At 42.6% G+C, this 21,255-nt stretch overlaps 1 protein-coding gene across 1 annotated transcript in view; it reads right to left on the bottom strand.

Moving 5' to 3' along the window:
- Window positions 1-5,885: 5,885 nt before the first annotated feature.
- HDDC2 (HD domain containing 2) overlaps window positions 5,886-21,255 on the bottom strand; it is a 138,157-nt gene continuing 122,787 nt past the window's right edge. Inside the window, exons 4-6 of the mRNA XM_069726094.1 lie at window positions 20,121-20,189; window positions 6,869-7,007; window positions 5,886-6,024 (exon numbers count right to left, since the gene is read on the bottom strand). Coding sequence (XP_069582195.1) covers window positions 5,927-6,024; window positions 6,869-7,007; window positions 20,121-20,189 — 306 coding nt within the window. The 3' untranslated portion in view covers window positions 5,886-5,926. The remainder of the gene's footprint in view (window positions 6,025-6,868; window positions 7,008-20,120; window positions 20,190-21,255) is intronic.

The following is a 21,255-nucleotide window of genomic DNA, read 5'->3' as shown; positions in this document are numbered from 1 at the left end:
GAATTGTGGGAAGGCACAGATCTGGCCAAGGTTACAACAGAATTTCTGCAGTACTCAAGGCTCTTAAGAGCACAGTGGCCTCCATAATCCTGAAATGGAAGAAGTTTGGGACCACCAGAAGTCTTCCTAGACCTGGCCATCCAGCCAAACTTAGCAATCGTGGGAGAAGAGCCTTGGTGAGAGGTAAAGAAGAACCCCAAGATCACTGTGGCTGATTTCCAGAGATTAGGTAGGGAGATGGGAGAAAGTTCTACAAAGTCAACTATCACTGCAGCCCCCCACCAGTCGGGCCTTTATGGCAAAGTGGCCCGACGGAAGCCTCTCCTCAGTGCAAGAAATATGAAAGACGGCATCGAGTTTGCTAAAAAACACATGAAGGACTCGCAAACTATGAGAAATAAGATTCTCTGGTCTGATGAGACGAAGACAGACCTTTCTGGTGATAATTCATCACCTGCCCAATACAATCCCAACAGTGAAACATGGTGGTGGCAGCATCATGCTATGGGGATGTTTTTCAGCTGCAGGGAAAGGACGACTGGTTGTCATTGAAGGAAACATGAATGCGGCCAAGTACAGATATCCTGGATGAAAACCTCTTCCAGAGTGTTCTGGACCTCAGACTTGGCCGAATGTTCACCTTCCAACAAGACAATGACCCGAAGCATACAGCTAAAATAACAAAGGAGTGGCTTCAGAACAACTCTGTTACCATTCTTGACTGGCCCAGCCAGAGCCCTGACCTAAACCCAGTTGAGCATCTCTGGAGAGAAATGAAAATGGCTGTCCACCAACGTTCACCATAGAACCTGACGTAACTGGAGAGGATCTGCAAGGAAGAATGGCAGAGGATCCCCAAATCCAGGTGTAAAAAACTTGTTGCATCATTCACAAGACGATTCATGGCTGTACTAGCTCAAAAGGGTGCTTCTATTCAATACTGAGCAAAGGGTCTGAATACTCATGACCATGTGATATTTCAGTTTTTCCTTTTTAATAAATTTGCAAATATGTCTACATTTATGTATTTTTTCAGTTAAGACGGGGTGCAGAGTGTACATTAATGAGAAAAAAAATTAACTTTTTTGAATTTACCAAATGGCTGCAATGAAACAGAGTAAAAAATTTAAAGGGGTCTGAATACTTTCAGTACCCACAGTATTTGTGAGCAGGATATCGGTTCACTGAAATGGAGACAAGTAGGGATGAACGAGCACTAAAATGCTTGGATGTTCGGTACTCGAATCGAGCAATTCTGAATGCTCGTTTCGAGTAACGAGTATAATGGGAGTCAATAGGAAATCCAAGCATTTTCCCGACAGACCCTACAAAGAGGTCCGGGGGACAGTGAAAATGTTGAAATGGATGAAAAACGTGCTGAATGGAAGGAGAACAGCATGGGGAAGATCCCTGGAAGCATCTCTGACTCCCAGATCACTGCTGAGAACAATGGCATCACAATTTTACTCCACTTTAAGGATGGACAATAAAACATTCAAAATCGATGAGAAATTGGAATTTACAGTAAAAAGTTAGAACATTTTTTTTCTGTATAATAACTTGTATATAAGGAAAAATTTAAAGGATTTAATATATAAAATTTAAGCCAAAATTAAAATTTATATTAAAAAAATTGGAAATTTCAGTGTATTTATGAAGGAAGCAAGAACTGCCAAAAATTTGATGGAAGAAGGACAAGGGACTCAGATACACCCTGTATTAGACATAAAGGAGGGTCTCATACACATTCTGTTCAAATTGTGATGTAGTGGTACTCCTAGACTCAAATGTTATGCACACAATGCAAAGCCTGCCAAAAATTATAAGCAGGGTCATCCATACACCCTTGAAGGCACCAAATGTAGTGCCTTATTCAAGTATTAAGAAAGTGTAGTTGTGGTACTCCTACACATAAAGGATTTACACAAAGTGCAATGCAAGGATAAAATTATAAGTAGGGTCATCCATAGACCCATGAAGGCAACAACTGGCAGGTCTCATTCAAATATTGAAGATTTAAAAAAAACTATGTGTTCCTGTAATCTGGTGGTGTGGAAAAATTGGGACTAATCCAGGCTTTGTTCATTTTTATCAGAGTGAGCCTGTTAGCATTTTATATTGACAGCCGAAAGCGCCTGTCTTATGACAACCCAGCAGCATTAAAAACCCACTCGGACAAGTTGCTAGCAGCAGGGCAGCACAACACCTCCAAGGCATAGAGGGACCGCTCATGACAGGTGACCAGCTTTGAGACCCAATAGTCGAAGGTTTCTGATGAATTAAGGATTACGTTGGTTGAGTTGGCCAGGTATTGCTTGACCATCTTTAAAATTTTTTCCCCTCTTTGTAAAAAAAAATACCCAGTCATCCGGGCATGGATGCTGGGTGTGTGTAATGAAATAGGCCCAGGCCTTTGACAGTGTACCCCTGACTCTACTGTATCTGGTGTGTGTCTCACTTGCCTCTCCTCCTCGCTTGAGCAAGGAAGCTTTCCCAGTGCCTCTAGTGTTGTCTGATGGGATTTTTTTCAACATATTTTCCACATTGGCCTTCTGGTATAGCACTTTTTTAGTTGGCCTCCACACCTCAGGAAGGAGAGATGCAAGGCTCTCCCTGTAGCTTGGGTCTAGCAGGGTGAATAATCAGTACTCTTTTTGTCCAAGATGAAAATAACGTGAGGATTACAGGGAAGAAAGCAGTACATAAACTCAGTCATATGTGTTAAGCTCCCTACAGCCAACACTTCCCTGTCTCCACCATGATGACACTCCATCTCTTCCTCCTCAGCCCATCCACACAGAGACTGGACAAAGCTTGTGTGGGTACTAGCCTCTGTTGTGCTAGTAACAGCTCTTGTTCCTTCTCTTCCACAGCCTCCACCTCCTCATTGTTACCTAGTCCGCACTGAGCAGATGAGATGAGGCTGGAATGGGTAGTATTTCCCTGTATTCTCATGTGTTCATCCATCTTCACGTGGTCCGCATGCAAAGCTTTAGCTTTGTGAGCAACCATTGTTTAAGTAGGCACAAAAGTGGGAACATGGCGCTGATTATGGTGTGTCTGGAGAACCGCACAAATATCAGACATACATGCCCACTCTTCAGTTGTTATGTGCGGGGTCTGCCCTAAACACCAAAGGGGAACAGCTGTATCCAACTTGCAGAAATGGGTACGGACACAGCCTACTTTGACCATAAGCGCTGGCAAATCTAAACCACCAATTTAGCATGCGGGCCAAGCATTTTACGTAAGCTTGGCAAGCTTCACAGCCATCACCAGGTTACTGCCATTATCACACACGACCATGCCTAGTTGGAGGTTTTGCGGCAAGAGCCACAGACCTGTCTGGTCTGTTATGCCGTGGTGTCCATTTTGTCTCCTAGAGAAATTAGCATTAGCAGAGCCTGTTGCCGCTTAGCTGAGGCATTGCTGCAGAGCTTCTAGCTGATGTGGGCGACATGCTCTGAAGTACCAAATTGGATCTGGGAGAGGAGGAGCAGAAGGGGGTGCAGGAACTGGTGGAGTTAGAAAAAATCATTATAGAAGAAGGGCCAGCAATCCTTGGCGTCGGTAGCCCATGTGAGATGCCAGGGTAGGACTCGGCCCCAGCCTCTACAATGTTCATCCAGCCTGCTGTCATGGAAATGTAGTGTCTCTGGCCACAAGAACTTGTCCACGTGTCTGTTGTTAAGTGTGCAATCCCAGTAATTGCGTTGGTAAGGGCACGGGTGATGGTCCTATGCACGTGCTGGTAAAAGGCGGGTATGCCACAGCGGGAGTAATAGTGGAGGCTGGGCACCAAGTGTTGGAGGCCACAACGAGTTGGCTTAAATCTTTAGTCTCTACAAGCCTAAAAGGCATTTCCATGGCAAGCAGCCTGGAAATATGCCCATTTAGCGTTTGGACCTGTGGGTGGGTTGCTAGGAACTTTCTTTTTCCTTTCAAGGCCTGGGTAGGAAGTTAAAGGCTATGCTGGGACAAGTTTTTGGAAGTGTTTGATCATGGTGCTTCAGAATGCGCAAGGACAGGTGCAGGGCGGGAGCCATCTGCACCAGTGTCATGGACAGAGGATTGGGAAGCATCTAGCACAGGGGAAGCATCTAGCACAGGGGAATAGGCAATGGTGTCACCTGCTGTCACCAATTGTGGATCCAGGCATTCAGCCCACCAAGTGAAGTGCTTATTTGACATGTGCCTGATCATGTTGGTGGTGGTTAGTTACTTAGTGGACAGGCCCCTAGTGATCTTGGCATTGCACTAGTTGCAAACGATCACTTCTTTTATTTTCAGAACGCTTTTTATAAAAGTACCAGACTAGGGAACACCTAACTCTTTGACAAAGAAATTCACGAGTGTCCTGACTGGGTGACTTAACAACAACCTGACTTATTGGCAACTGTGCCTCATCATCATCTACCTGCTTATACAGAATTTGCCACTCCCCACCGTCAACTTCTTGTGACCGTAGCAGTTTTACATTTTGTGCATCAATACACAGCGTCTTCTCCGGTCTCTCTTGGAACATGCAAGGCGAGAGGCCACAATCAAAAAATTATGTTGTAAAGAGCTCTTTGAAGTGTCAGTTTGGGATCACTGGTCACCTGGGACTCAACATATTGAAAGGAAGGAGGATCAGGGTGAGGATTAAGTGATCCAGAATATTGGCTAGTGAGACTGGACAGTGTGGAAGCTGAAAAGCATGCTGGAAGCATGATCTGCTATCCAACCGACCACCTGTATGCACTGGTGTGGCTTCAGAAGTTGTGTCCTATGCCTTCCTACAAAGTGCGACAGGAAGCAGTGTGTAGTGGATGGACATGTTTCATCTGCTCTGCCTACACATCCGTTACCACAAGCCTTACGCTTTTTCCAAATGCTAGGTCTCTAGAAACCACGTTTTCCTTACCAAGTTTTCTTTATTAATTGGAACTAATTTTTTTTTTAAATGAACCAAAAAGTTTGGTCAACTGTAGCATGCCAAGCGGTTTTTAAAAATTTCAAACCACTGTAGTTTTACACAGAACCCTTATGGATGACTAACTGAATATAGAAAACATTTTGTTTTTTAGTTTTATATACCACCGTAATGTAACACTAAGGCTACTCTCACACTTGCGTCGTGCACCGCACATCGCTATGCGACGTTGCGGCGCACCGACGCAAGCAACGAAAGCGCCGCACAACAGGGGCAGCGGATGCATTTTTCCAGCGCATCTGCTGCCCCATTGTGAGGTGCGGGGAGGTGGGGGCGGAGTTCCGGTCGCGCATGCGCGGTCGGAAAAAGTGAACCGTCGGCAGCAAAAAACATTACATGTAACGTTTTTTGCTCTCAGCGGACCGCCACAACACGGCGCAACCGTCGCACGATGGTTGCGACGTGTGTCAATGCGTCACTAATGTTAGTCTATGGGGCAAAAACGCATCCTGCAGACAACTTTGCAGGATGCGTTTTTCCCCCTAAACGATGCATTGCGACATATTGAAATATGGCGTGGCCGCGCCTGTCCTTTTATAACCTCTGATGAGATAACACAGCCAGTCAATCACAGTAATGCCACTACTATCACGGCTTCGGCATTACAGCGACTGGAAGGCAATCCCTGCATGCTTATTGGCTGCGTAACAGGTGCCAAACATGCAGGTCGGCAATAGGAGCTTCGAATGAGAGCACCAACCAATGCTCATCAAGTGCTGAGCACATTCAGCACCCAGTTACTTGAGTGGCATCACTGAGCACATTCGCTCATCCCTAGTGACAAGCTATAGGATACTAAAGTGGCAAGATCAAATTTCTAAAATTTTTCTTTTGCAACAAAATCACATTCAACACTTCTTCATACATACTTCAAATTAAGTTTCCCAAAAACGAAATGCAGACACATAGGTATAAAACAATAAATAATTTTATTTTTGGACAAAAGCTATTTTACAGAGGAGTATTACTACCCTGTGAGGCTATTTTGGATTTTCTTTCTTCATAAATTGCAGAAACCAACTGAACAATTTCCGGATGTTTAAATTTTCCTAGAAAATAAGAGAAAACACTTGATTTAATGTTCATTAGGATAAAATGAAATGTAATGTGAATACAGTTAAAAGCAGATTTGCATGAAATCTGATGGAGTGTGTTGTTCATACCTGTGGAAAGGGGGAATTTAATTAGCAGAAAACTTAAAAGAGGTTGTCCCATCATCACCACTGTTCTAATTACAGAGTGCGCTGATTACGAGGTCTATCTAAAACTGTGATCAAATATCACCATTAAAATAAAACGGTACGAGGAGCTGGGCAGAACAAAAGCAGTTCTTTGTAAATCCCGTCTACATCGCATAAATAAGGTAAAGAAAGAGCTAATTAGGTGAAGCTGCATTTCGTATATCTCAGAGTGTTGTCATTTAGATGCCACAACAGACGCCAAGTTATCCCAGGCAAAGCCACTTCAGGAAAACGCTGGCAGTCATTTTCTGAAGCGGCTTCGCGAGTGGCCTTGCTGTAGATCTTGTCTGTGGCAGCTTTCGGTCTATACTGTTAAGAACATGGAGCAAGCAACTTCCCAGCGGAAGCTGTCCAAAGAATGAGCAGGTCACTTCTTTCCACCAGTTCAGAAAACTTGAGGCACTTGGAAGAAGAGACATAAGATGGAAAATGTGCACAATAGTGCCAAGTGTGTCATTTTATGTGGCACTTTTTAGGCGGATCCCAGGCGCACATATCCTTAGACAGAATGCCAAGGAAATGTTTGCATGTAATGTAATTAGAGTTGTTTATGCCGTGCCTGTTTAGGGGAACTAAAAATGAAAACAAAAGACCGAAGCCTTCGTTCTACAGACCTGTCAAAAACTGAAGCCATGGGCTATATATTCGGTACCTGCAGTTGAGTCATAGAAATCTTGAAGTCTTCCCGGTCTGTTTTCAATCTCTTCATACTCAAGAGCCTGGAGGATCATTTCACACTGGTCCAATTCTTTCACAAACTTTGCTTCAGCGCTGGATTGATGCTCATACTCCTGTGTGCAAAACACAAACTGTTAATCTATCCATATATGAATATGGTGTCCATTGGGATTTCATACAAATGAATGCATAGAATTACATTAAAATGTCCACATTTGTCAGATCACCCTATTCATCAAGTAGTTTTCGTCAATTTTGTGAGATGAAACTACTTCAAATGACACACCTTTACTCCAGCTGTGCCTACTTTTTGAAGAACTTTTTTGAAAGAGGCGTGAGCCTCTGTGACCAGTCAATTTTCAACATGTGCGCCACAAAACTACCATACATTTAAACAGATAAGTATTCCACCCTAACAGGAGCATACCTTTTAACCCCTTTTCAACATTTGAAGCTTGAGGGGATCCATGGACCATGGATTGAGGAGGACAATTTGCATATTCCAGGTGCCTTCTGGGAAAAGGGGAGGCCTTATCCATGACATCCTTATAAAGCTCTTTGGCCTTGCCCATGTTGTAGAGGTTAGAGTCTGACTGATTGAGTCTGTGGACAGGAGTCTTTTATAAAGGTGACTATGTAAGACAGCTGTCTTTAATGCAGGTAACGAGTTGATTAGGAGAACTCTTAATGGCTGGGAGGAGTTTAAATATTATTTCTCACTGCAAAATGCAATATTATATTAATATTTACTTTTTGATATTCTATCTCCGTGTTAAAATTAACCTACCCTTAAAATAATAGACTGTTCATGTCTTTGTCAATGGGCAAGCTTACAAAATCAGCAAGGAATCAAATACTTATTTCCCCCACTGTTAAAATTCTGTGACACACCCTGGCGTCAATATGATCACTGCACCCCTAGATGAATTCATTGAGAGGTATAGTTTGTAAAATGGAGTCACTTATGTAGGGGGTTCTGCTGTGCTGGCACCTCAGGGGCTCTCCCAGTGGGTCATGGCACCCACGCATGATAACAGTAAAATCTGCACTATAATATGGCGCTCCTTCCCTTCTGAGCTTTGCACTGTGCTTGAAATGTATTTCCCGATTACATATAGGGTATTTGCACACTCACGATATAATGGACCTCCGTTTGTTGTAAAAATGTCTCCTATTAGCCCTTAGAAAAATTTTAAACTTGGGGCTAAAACAACGTTTTAGTGGTAAAAATGTAATTTATTCTTTCTTTACCGCTCAATGGTATAAAATTCTGTGAGGCACATGTGGTATGAATATGATCTCTGCAGTCCTACAGTGGGGCAAAAAAGTATTTAGTCAGTCAGCAATAGTGCAAGTTCCACCACTTAAAAAGATGAGAGGCGTCTGTAATTTACATCATAGGTAGACCTCAACTATGGGAGACAAACAGAAAAAAAAAATCCAGAAAATCACATTGTCTGTTTTTTTAACATTTTATTTGCATATTATGGTGGAAAATAAGTATTTGGTCAGAAACAAACAATCAAGATTTCTGGCTCTCACAGACCTGTAACAACTTCTTTAAGAGTCTCTTCTTTCCTCCACTCATTACCTGTAGTAATGGCACCTGTTTAAACTTGTTATCAGTATAAAAAGTCACCTGTGCACACCCTCAAACAGTCTGACGCCAAACTCCACTATGGTGAAGACCAAAGAGCTGTCAAAGGACACCAGAAACAAAATTGTAGCCCTGCACCAGGCTGGGAAGACTGAATCTGCAATAGCCAACCAGCTTGGAGTGAAGAAATCAACAGTGGGAGCAATAATTAGAAAATGGAAGACATACAAGACCACTGATAATCTCCCTCGATCTGGGGCTCCACGCAAAATCCCACCCCGTGGGGTCAGAATGATCACAAGAACGGTGAGCAAAAATCCCAGAACCACACGGGGGGACCTAGTGAATGAACTGCAGAGAGCTGGGACCAATGTAACAAGGCCTACCATAAGTAACACACTACGCCACCTGGGCAGCACGGTGGCGCAGTGGTCAGCACTACAGCCTTGCAGCGCTGGGGTCCTGGGTTCTAATCCCACCCAGGACAACATCTGCAAAGAGTTTGTATGTTCTCTCCGTGTTTGCGTGGGTTTCCTCCGGGCACTCCGGTTTCCTCCCACATGCCAAAGACATACTGATAGGAATTCTAGATTGTGAGCCCAATCGGGGACAGTGATGATAATGTGTGCAAACTGTAAAGCGCTGCGGAATATGTTAGCGCTATATAAAAATAAAGATTATTATTATTATGGACTCAGATCCTGCAGTGCCAGACGTGTCCCACTGCTTAAGCCAGTACATGTCCGGGCCCGTCTGAAGTTTGCTAGAAAGCATTTGGATGAGCCAGAGGAGTTTTGGGAGAATGTCCTATGGTCTGATGAAACCAAACTGGAACTGTTTGGTAGAAACACAACTTGTCGTGTTTGGAGGAAAAAGAATACTGAGTTCAAACATCAAAACACCAAAACATCAAACACCATACCTACTGTAAAGCATGGTGGTGGAAACATCATGCTTTGGGGCTGTTTCTCTGCAAAGGGGCCAGGACGACTGATCCGGGTACATGAAAGAATGAATGGGGCCATGTATCGTGAGATTTTGAGTGCAAACCTCGTTCCATCAGCAAGGGCATTGAAGGGTCTTTCAACATGACAATGATCCACAGCACACCGCCAGGGCAACGAAGGAGTGGCTCCGTAAGAAGCATTTCAAGGTCCTGGAGTGGCCTAGCCTCTCTATAGAAAACCTTTGGAGGGAGTTGAAAGTCCGTGTTGCCATGCGAAAAGCCAAAAACATCACTGCTCTAGAGGAGATCTGCATGGAGGAATGGGCCAACATACCAACAACAGTGTGTGGCAACCTTGTGAAGACTTACAGAAAACGTTTGACCTCTGTCATTGCCAACAAAGGATATATTACAAAGTATTGAGATTAAATTTTGTTTCTGACCAAATACTTATTTTCCACCATAATATGCAAATAAAATGTTAAAAAAACAGACAATGTGATTTTCTGGATTTTTTTTTCTCAGTTTGTCTCCCATAGTTGAGGTCTACCTATGATGTAAATTACAGACGCCTCTCATCTTTAAGTGGTGGAACTTGCACTATTGCTGACTGACTAAATACTTTTTTGCCCCACTGTAGATTAATTCATTGGGGGGTGTAGTTTGGTATATGAGTTCACATGCGGGTGGGGTTTTATTTGTTCTGGCACCTCAGGGGCTCTGCCAATGTGACATAGCATCCTCAAAACAGTCTAGCAAAATCTAAACTCCAATATGGCTCTTCTTCCATTCTGAGCTTTACACTGCAGGTTAAAAATAGTTTTCCCCCACAAATTAGGTATTTGAGTACTCAGGAGAAATTGCACAACAAATTGTATGGTGCAATTTCTCCTGTTGCCCTTGTGAAAAAAGAAATTGGGGCTAAAATAACATTATTGTGGGGAAAATGATTTTTTTTTTTTTTTAATGGCTCAACTTTATAAACTTCTGTGAAGCACCTGGGGGTTCAAGGTGCTCACCACACATCTAAATACATTCCTTGAGAGGTCTAGTTTCCAAAATGGGGTCACTTGTTGGGGGTTTCCATTGTTTAGGCATATCAGGGTCTCTCCAAACAGGACATTGAGTCTCCTAATAATTTTGGTACATTTTCTGATCAAAAAGTCAAATGACGCTCACTCCTTTCCGAGCCCTTTCGTGTGCACAAACAGTGGTTTTCCCCCCACATACGGGGTATCTGCATGCTCAGGAGAAATTGCACAACAAATTTTTCATTTTTTCCTGTCACCCTGGCAAAAAAAATGTGTCTAAAGTTAAATTTTTGTGAAAAAAAAGTTAAATGTTCTTTTTTTTTTCCACATTCCAAAAATTCCAGTGAAGCACCTAAGCATGCACATCATTGAATAAAGTGATACCTTGATCACTGCGATCCGATGTCTTATTCCAGATGAATCCAATTTTTTAATATATTCTATATTTCTTAATTTTGTGTGTTTTTTTTTTTTTTTGCTTTGAACTTTCCTGTATATCGTTTATACTTGTATTTTCTTTACCAGTTTTTCACTAGGTAGGCTTTATATTCAATAGTCACTTTTTCCAGAACTCAGCATCTGAGTAGGCAGAAAATAGCTTTTACAATGTCTCCCATTCTCAGCAAACATATAGAAATGGAGTTCCCATATCTATTTCTATCCCTCACAGTACGGAGAACATTATACAGCAGTATGTAGCAGTGCTGCTGGGAATCCAGAATTTAAATGTCATAGAAGCTGCACGTCATATCTTTACTGAAGATCACTTTCCACCATGGTTGGACACATTTCTGTAGATTTCGGAAGACAGGTTATCTCTGGAAAGCAGAGAACATTATCCACACTTCAGACCATATCTATCACACAGACTAGTTCTTATTTCCATGGAAACTCAGCAAACCTAGGACCAACTTGACCATAAAATATTTCACACAACCAAAACTTCAAAGCCACACTAATCCTCTTCTACATAATTATATTTCATATCGCATGACTGCTTAGCCCGGCTTTCTCCTATCAGGTGACTTTCCGGTTAAATTGAGAAATGCATCTCTCAGTTACTTACCTGAATGATAGTTTGTGAAAAAAGTAGCAGACAAACATGAAGATTGAATCATATTTCCACGGGTTGCCTAATTATTCCTCATCGGGAACATACAGATCAGTGCTTCTAAGATGTATTGGCCTACTTTACCATCTAACATGTCAAACACCTCCACTGATTCGGTTTTCCCATGATTTATTATTTTAGTCTAGAAAACTTCCTTTTATACATTGTCTTTCCTTTAATCATTCTGCTTCCTTTAAGTCATCCTAATGAACACTCTTTGCAAGCACTGAGCTTGCGAGAAATCACACAATGCTTTTAAAAAAAGGTATTATCACACATCATGGAGGACTGGGAGTAAAAATGTAAGGCCGACGCTCCGATTTCTGTTATGGATGTGCTATTGATGTGCACAAAATCTGTGCTCTAATCCTTTTGAAATCCGGAATATGTGAACAGACGCCGAGATACCTAGTAAGTATTACTTAGCCAACACTTAGAGGTTTGGTACTTTACAGCACTGCGATCAGATAGGGGCAGTTTTCACCAGTAGATGACATTTCTGCCACGTCCCCCGACATCTATTTCTAGTAAATATGTGATTTTCCCCTGGAATAACAATTGTGGGGCACGTTTTCTCATAATCCTCTGTTGGGCCATTCCTTCTTTACTCCTCCTCCTGAATATTTATGAATAAATTGACAGTTGGGCGTTCCTGTTTTCCTTGACAAAGAGATGTGTCTCTACATAGTCGACATTGGCAGTAAAAATCAGTCAATGTCAGAATGTGACAATATCTTCCCAAGTGGTAACATCCAATAGCGAATTAATTCATACATTTCTAGGAGGCATAACAGAGTAAAGGCACAAGGTACAAGAATTAGTAAATGGGCTATCCACTACCGGAGCCCTATGTCTCCCACTGCTCTCCTGACAATGTTGTCTGACCTCTGCAGGCAATCAGCGGCTGATGATCGAAACACTGCTCGTTATCCAAAACTCTGGGACCAATGATAAGGGTTTGTCCAGAAATCATAGAGAACACAAATGTTCTCTACAAGATAAGTACAGGTTAATAAATTGATTGGTGACCAAAAAGCAATGCAGTCTCATTAACCCCACTGGCACAAATGGATATAATAGAATGTCCATGCGAAACTGAGCCTACTCGGGATTTGTGCCTGCTCTACAAAAGGCAGATACAGTGTGTGTTAAACAACGGACATCTGTCTGTAATAGTAGAAACCGGAGAGAGCTTTGAATGCTGGCGCTTAACCATTTACAGTAGATGCCGCTGTCAATCACTGAAAGTGGCATTTAAATGGAAAGATAGTTGGTGTTACCATGACAGACGGTCTGCTGAAGGCCCCAATGGCTGCAAAGTCCCAGTATTGTAGTATTGCATTATATAGAACAAGTGATGAAACCTAAAAAACAATGCAAGAATTGCATGTGGTTTTCACCATTTCACCACTCTAGTATCCCCCCCCACACACACACACATAATTAACCACTAAAAGTGAAAAATGAAAATTAAGTGTCTAAGAGGTTAAAGTGGAAAAAAAAAAACACAAACAAAAGTGAGAAAGTCTGGCATCTTTGTAAGGACATGAACATTTATGACCCACTCCTTGAAGCATATTTTGATTAGTTTCCTTTTCCACAGGTAAGAGCAGTTTTAGGGATCCAGGCATAAAAGAAGAGAGTCACCTTGGAAACCAAGAAATGTTCTGCAGAATCAAAAGCGAATTCGGCTGCACGGTAGAATGGGGACGTCTTTGTTCTCCTGACAGAGCTGCTGACAGTCAGAGGTAGCGAAGTAATCAAGCTGGAAGAACGTGTATACACAACACTTAATATGTCACTGAGCGAAATGCTAAGCGAGTGGAGCAAAAAGCATAAAAATAGAAATAACCCCGCAACGTAGGCCGTGATTATCTGCTACAATTTCTCACAAGTTCGGGATGTCATTCTCCTCAAGCTCAATGAGGTGTAAGAAAAGAGGAGTTTTGTTTTTGATCAGCCAACTCCAAATATATAAACCTCATCTCTACTTTAGAAAAAAAAAAATAGGTGGAAGTCATCCACCCAGATCGGATCATTCCATTACCAGGAGCAATAAATACACAGATGGAAGCCAGGTTCACAGCACCTTAAATGGGGAGGTTTATAAAAAAACGTAATCATTCATGAATGGAAAATCATCTTATTCTGCTTGGCTGTATTCTTCACCATTTTCAGGATTACTCATCAGTAAACAGAAGCAGAGGCTGAAAATTGTTGATGTCTGAATTTGTTGATGTTTGAAAATTCATCTAAGGAGAACTTGTAGCAGAATGTCCGTTTCCCGCTAGCTCCCGTCTCCTCCCTATAGGACTTTACGAGCACCAATCATCATCTCCTCTCTCAGTAATCGGGAGGTCTGTATTCTCTGAAAACATATTTTGCCCATAGATTGAGAATATTGAGAATGAAAGATCAGTCAAGGAGAAAGCGCAGATTTTTCTGCCAAGATGCATTTAAAAAGTTTCATATTTTCCCTTTAACCCCTTAGTGACAGAGCCAATTTGGTACTTATTGACCGAGCCAATTTTTGCAATTCTGACCACTGTCACTTTATGAGGTTATAACTCTGGAATGCTTCAACGGATCCCGTTGATTCTGAGATTGTTTTTTCGTGACATATTGTACTTCATGTTAGTGGTAACATTTCTTCGATATTACTTGCGATTATTTATGAAAAAAATGGAAATATGGCGAAAATGTTTAAAATTTTGCAATTTTCAAACTTTGTATTTTTATGCCCTTAAATCAGAAAGATATGTCACAAAAAATAGTTAATAAATAACATTTCCCACATGTCTACTTTACATCAGCACAATTTTGGAAACAAAATTTTTTTTTGTTAGGGAGTTATAAGGGTTAAAAGTTGACCAGCAATTTCTCATTTTTACAACACCTTTTTTTTTTTTTTTTAGGGACCACATCACATTTGAAGTCAATTTTGAGGGGTCTATATGATAGAAAATAATGAAATGTGACACCATTCTAAAAACTACACCCCTCAAGGTTCTCAAAACCACATTCAAGAAGTTTATTAACCCTTTACGTGCTTCACAGGAACTGAAACAATGTGGAAGGAAAAAATGAACATTTAACTTTTTTTTGCAAACATTTTAATTCAGAACCATTTTTTTTTATTTTCACAAGTCTAAAAACAGAAATGTAACCACAAACTTTGTTATGCAATTTCTCCTGAATACGCCAATACCCCATATGTGGGGGTAAACCACTGTTTGGGCGCACCGCAGAGCTTGGAAGTGAAGGAGCGCCGTTTGACTTTTTCAATGCAGAATTGGCTGGAATTGAGATCGGATGCCATGTCACGTTTAGAGAGCCTCCGGCAGCCGAGACCCCAAAGATTCTCCCGGTGCCGGCCGGCGCACTGCGCCCGCCATTTTGAAGATGGCGGCGCCCACCGGGAGCCACGAGGAGCACCGAGGGAGATAGGTGAGTATCAGGGGGCTATCTGGGACCCCTTTTCTCTGTCCTCTGATGTGCGATCACATCGGAGGACAGAGAAATTAAAAAGAGATCGCTTTTTTTTTGCGATCGCCGGTAAACGGTTAATTACCGGCGATCGCAAATGCGGGGTCGGTTAAAACCCCCCCGAATCATGTTCTCTGGGGTCTCGGCTACCCCCGGCAGCCGAGACCCCGGAGAAAATCCGACTCTGGGGGGTGCTATTCACTTTTTCCACAGCGCCTTAATTAAGTACCCTTAACGGCCGCCGTTAAAAGGCATATCGGCGGTCGCTAAGGGGTTAAATACTCTTTAAAGAAACTGTCAGGCGCTTCATCCTGCCCAAACTATGGTGGACAGCATAAATTCCAACCTGCAGCCTGTCCCCATAATCAGTGACCAGACTAGTACAGCGCACTCACAGGAGATTGGCAGGTCTCTCCCTATGTACACGTGAGGGACATACCAGTCATTCTCCTGTAGAGGTGCTGAGAAGAGTTGGCCAAGGGTGGAGGCGGACCTGTCTGGTCTCCTGCTATCTTCTCCGCTCGAGTCTTTCAGAAAATAACATACCTGGCTACAATTGTGTGTTCTCTCCCTCCTGGATGTGCTTCTACACAAAGTTTGTGGGTGGTTGTTTTTTTTTTATCAGTGTACACATCACATCGTTTCCTTAGATAACATATTATAGTGGTTGGCATAAAGAAAGCATCTGTATGCCTCCATATACAAAGCCTTATAATTCATTACACCTATATACTGTATTTCTGCTCTATAGACCAAATCCACTATCGCTTGTGTAAAGACTCTGAAACCCAAAATTATATTGGTAGGATGCTGTGACATTATCTGGAAGTTAACATGTGAGTTACATCTCAATTGGAAAAAGTAAGCACATTTATCCACTAAAAGGCAACAGAATTGTGTCAAATTTGCACTAAATAACTGTTTTGTGATCAGCCGCATATTTATTATACGTTTTAGACACTTTCTAAGCCTTGTCCAATAGAGAATGTGACTTTGAAGGAAAGGTATACTGGAAAATAGGCATTACCTACTGAGCACCAAATAACATCCCAGAATTGTGGCACACAAAGTAAGACAACTAATAAGTGACGTCAATTTGGATTAGACAATCTTAAAATATGCCAGATAAATCAAACAGCATGAACCGCTAGGATAAATCTAGCACATTGAGACCAATTACTCTAAGTTTGCATGGTCTAAAAATGAGATATATCTGCCCCAATAATGTCAGGTTTGACTTTTACCAGTTATTCCACATCTTATGTTTGCAGTTGCAACGCTATTCATTTATGCAGTTCTTCATTTTACCTCGGCACATATGGGTTAATGGTCTCCCCATAGTCTACTAGGATAGGTCTATGAGCACATAAAAACATGTACTGACACCTAGTGCCCAAATAGGTTGCAGTACAGATTGCACTGCAGGAATATTTTTAGAACCAACAGTTAAAGGTTTCTTCAGGCAAATAACCTGATTATCCTTAGGCTCTATATCTTCGGGGTCTGACACCCTCCACCCCACTGATCTGTAGTTACCAGCTCCACTGGGAAATGGAAATAAACATGGAAAGGAGATCCATTTAACGCCCGAGGCCACTATATACTACGTGGCTGTGCTATATATTACGTGGCTGTGCAATATACTACGTGGCTGTGCAATATACTACATGGGCTGTGTTATATACTACGTGGCTGTGGTATATATTACGTGGCTGGTAAATATACTACATCGCTGTGCTCTATACTACGTGGCCTGTGTTATATACTACATGGGCTGTGCTATATACTACGTGGCTGGGCAATATACTACATGGACTGTGCTATATACTACGTGGGCTGTGTTATATACTACATGGGCTGTATGCTACTTGGCTGTGCTATATTTCTCTGCTGTATCTGTGCATCATGAATCGTGGTATGTGTTAAAGAGGGGGGCCCACAGACTCTTTCGCCCGGGGCCCTCAAAAACCTGGAGCAGGCCCTGGCTTTACTGATTGGTCACGCCCGGCCGCGAACAATCAGTGACTGGCGCAGTCCGGCCGCGAATTGGCGCAGAATTTGAACCACGCTTCGCTAATTGGTCGCACCCGGCTGGCCGAATCCTGTGTATAAATTGCATTATTCTGAAAACTTCATAAATAAACTAAATACATATTCACACACACACACACACACACACACTCAGACCCCCTCACACTCACACACCCTCACACTCACACACCCTCACACTCACACACCCCCACTCACGCAGCCTCTTGTGCGGTACCACCAGCGGAACACCGTTGCAAACATGTCGCCGCCGGGATCAGCCGAATGATTCACTGACTGCCGCCATCTTTGTACAGGAGGAATGCATGAACAGTTTTAATGTGACGGCCACTATCTGTCTGCACAAAGATGGCAGCGGTAGGATTTACTGCACCTGCGCGAATTATGCGAATCATTGGGCTGATCCCGGCGCCAGATGCGCGATGTGTCTACAGGCAGAGGAAGCTGGTCACATTAAAGGGGTTTTCCCACTAACGAAAGTTAATTTTAAAAATTGTCTGTGTCTGACCGTGTACTGAGCATACCACATCTCCTGGGCAGTGGAGGAAGCAAAAGACAATACTGACATTACAGCTGGGTATCACAGTGGATTCATTTTGTGAGGTAAAATATTTCACTGACTGTTTTTAAAAAAATATTTTACCTCACAAAATGTATCTTCTGTGATCTCCTGCTGTAGTGTCAGTATTGTCTTTTGCTTCCTCCCCTGCCCAGGAGCTGTGGTATGTTCAGTACACAGTCAGACAATTTTTAAAATGAACTTTTGTTCGTGGGAAAACCTCTTTAGGCCATGTTCACACAGTGCGTTTTTTACCGCGGAACCGCGGCGGTTTTGCCGCTGCGGTTCCGCAGCTGTTTTCCATGCAGGGTACAGTACACTGTACCCTATGGAAAACAGGACACACTGTGCACATGGTCCGGAAATTGTAAAAAAAAAAGCCGCGCTGAATAGCTCCCGGAAAAAAGAAGGAGCATGTCAATTCTTCTTCCTGAACCGCAGCGGTTCTGCACCCATAGACCTCCATTGTGAGGTCAAAATCGCAGTAAAACACGCAGATCAAAAATATATCTGCGGGTTTTACTGCGATTTGATGTGCAGAACCGCTGCAGCAGGAAGTGCGGGGGAGCGGGCGGAAGTGCGTGGGCGGAGTGTGGCTGCCCCCCCGTGCTCCGATCCCGCCCCCCGTGCTCCGATGCCCCACCCCCGTGCTCCGATGCCCCCCCCCCAGTGCTCCGATGCCCCCCCCGTGCCCTAATCTCCCCCCCTTATACTTACCCGGCGTCCCGGTGTCCGTCCGGCCGTCTTCTCCCTGGGCGCCGCCATCTTGCAAAATGGCGGGCGCATGCGCAGTGCGCCCGCCGAATCTGCCGGCCGGCAGATTCGCTCCAAAGTGCATTTTGATCACTGAGATATAACCTATCTCAGTGATCAAAATAAAAAAATAGTAAATGACACCCCCCCCACTTTGTCACCCCCATTGGTAGGGACAATAAAAAAATTAAGAATTTTTTTTTTTTTTTTTCACTAAGGTTAGAATATGGGTAGGGGTAGGGTTAGGGTTAGGGGTAGGGTTAGGGGTAGGGTTAGGGGTAGGGTTAGGGGTAGGGTATTTTCAGCCATTTTAGCCCTAAAAAGCTTCCTAGGAAACACAGTCTCTGCATAGAAAACTGCATAAAAAAAGGATAAAAAAAAGCATCAAAAAACGCATCAAAAAAGGACAAAAAAAGGACCAAAAAAAGGACCTGCGTTTTCTGCCAAGAGCTGCAGTTTTTTAAAAAAACTGTCCTGAAAAAAAAAGGATGGAAATCCTGAACGTGTGAACATACCCTTAAAAAGCAAATCTCAATGCCAACATGGCTTTTCATAAAAACTATGCCAATGACAATGAAAGGAAAGCAGCAAAGGCACAACAAAGGGCAAACGAGACTCTTGAAGAGCAACAGCATCACTGGAACAAAAACAATGCATATAAGAGTAGGCGTCAAGCACATAAGTCCCCTGATGCAAAAGTCATTAGATTATCACAGGATGCCATTAGGTAACAATAGCGCCGCATACCAGCCCCCATCGTGACATTACCGCTTTCCCGATGCGATAGCATCGGACCTCCATCTAGTGAGCTATATATCTGTAAAACAAGTGTTTAGAACAGATACCCTATATACTCGAGTATAAGCCAACCCGAGGCACTTAATTTTGCCGAAAAAAAATGGGAAAACTTATTGACTCGAGTATAAGCCTAGGGTGGGAAATGCAGCAGCTACTGGTAAATTTCAAAGATAAAAATAGATACCAATACAAGTAAAATTTATTGAGACATCAGTAGGTTAAATGTTTTTGAATATCCATACGGAATCAGGAGCCCCATAAGATGCTCCATACAAAATACGCCCCATATTATGCTGCATAAAGGCTAATGATGGCCCCATAAGATGCTCCAAATTAAAATGTGCCCCATATAGTGCTGTACAAAGGATAATGATGGCCCCATAAGCTGCTCCTCGGCATCGCCGGCTCTCTGCAGTGACCGTTCAGGCAGATGGCGCACACTAACCACGTCATCCCGCCCTCTGACCTGAACGTCACAGCCAGAGGACCCGGAAGACAGAGCACGGCGGTGGAACGGGGACAGGTGAATATCGCATGGCTCACCCTTCCCCAGTCCTACTCACGCTCCTGGCACTGCATATCAGTCACTGCATCTCTCATCCTGTCTTCCTTCCTGTGCTGAGCGGTCAGTGATACCGCTCATTAAAGTAATGAATATGCGCTCCAGGCCTTTGGCATTACCCACATCCCAATTTTATCCGTACACTTTTTTATAGGTTTTCAACATTTAGCTTTTCTTCATTAACAGCTTTTCCTAAACAAAGTGAATTGGTTGCTTTTCATTTAGGTTTTCTTGTTAGAGATTCTCAGATATGTTATGACGAATAGTAAAAGGACGTTCCATTTATTAAAATGTAAATAATGTGTAGATAAAAAAGGTAGTGTTTCACACTTACTTCCCACAGTTCATACACCTCCTTTTTCATATCATCTGGTAACATATTAGACAAATAATTCATGGCATCCTAAATGGAAGAAAGAAGAAAAGGAAATTACCCTATGTTCTATTACAAATAACCATGTATCACACCTGCGTGCAGATGAAAGAGGGTGAGAAATGCTCAAGACGTTGTAGCAAGTGGTCTTAAGCGTTGAAAAATGTTTTGTTTGCTCATGATATTTATATATAAGAGTTTGATTTTATCCTCATTGCCGCTTTGTATTAGGTTTACTGGAGGTTTAACCTGAAGGCCGTCTATTTCAGGCAATCCCTGTATGTGTTGCGGATGTCTAACAGCCACGAGATCCGCAGCCGCAGGGACACGAACATATTATTCGAGCACCCCGAAGACACTGATAACCCCCGAGCACGTTCACTCATCACTGGTATCTGTCTAACTGCAGCTACTGAAGATTGCTCCAGCGGCTGTTAGTCCGTTTAAATGCTGCTGTCAATCTTGGAGAATTGATGGGTTACAATGGCAGCATCATGCCTCCATGAATGCCATCTTAATCCTCCTGTGAAGCTCAGTGCAGGCTGAACTTTGTGGGAGAACCGTGATTACACTATATACTTGTTCTAAGTTCAAGTTTCCTAAAGGGACTAAAGCAAAGCAAAAATTAAATATATAAAATAAAATGATATGCATGGCCATACAACGATCAAATCTCTGTAATAACGAGCAATTAGTGTACCTAGAAAGACTAGTGGGCACAACCATCCATTATAACACCCTAAGCCATAATCTTGGGAATAGAATTAGTGTGACGTTCCCTTGTTTAAGGTCTATTCATTGTGATGCCCACGTGGTCTCCAGACCAATCTACGACTATCATTGCGTCGAAGACAAAAGTTGAACTGATCGCTGGAGAGGATAGACCTCCATTGCAGTCTTGCTTGGTTTCACGATAGCCATTGTGATCAGTAGCATGAGATATCATGCAAAAACCTTCTGATTATTTGTGTAGAACGTGTTTAACACCTTAGGCTAGGTTCACACGTTATGTTTTTGGTGCATTTTTTAATGCAAATTTTAAGCTGCGTTTTACAGTACCAACAAAAGCTATGACATTTCAGAAATCTCATGCACA

The sequence above is a fragment of the Ranitomeya imitator genome, chromosome 5 (genome assembly GCF_032444005.1).
Source record: "Ranitomeya imitator isolate aRanImi1 chromosome 5, aRanImi1.pri, whole genome shotgun sequence".
NCBI classification, from domain to species: Eukaryota; Metazoa; Chordata; class Amphibia; order Anura; family Dendrobatidae; genus Ranitomeya; species Ranitomeya imitator.
The sequence above is the reverse complement of the archived record's forward strand: the minus strand, read 5'-3'. Positions and strand labels throughout refer to the sequence as shown.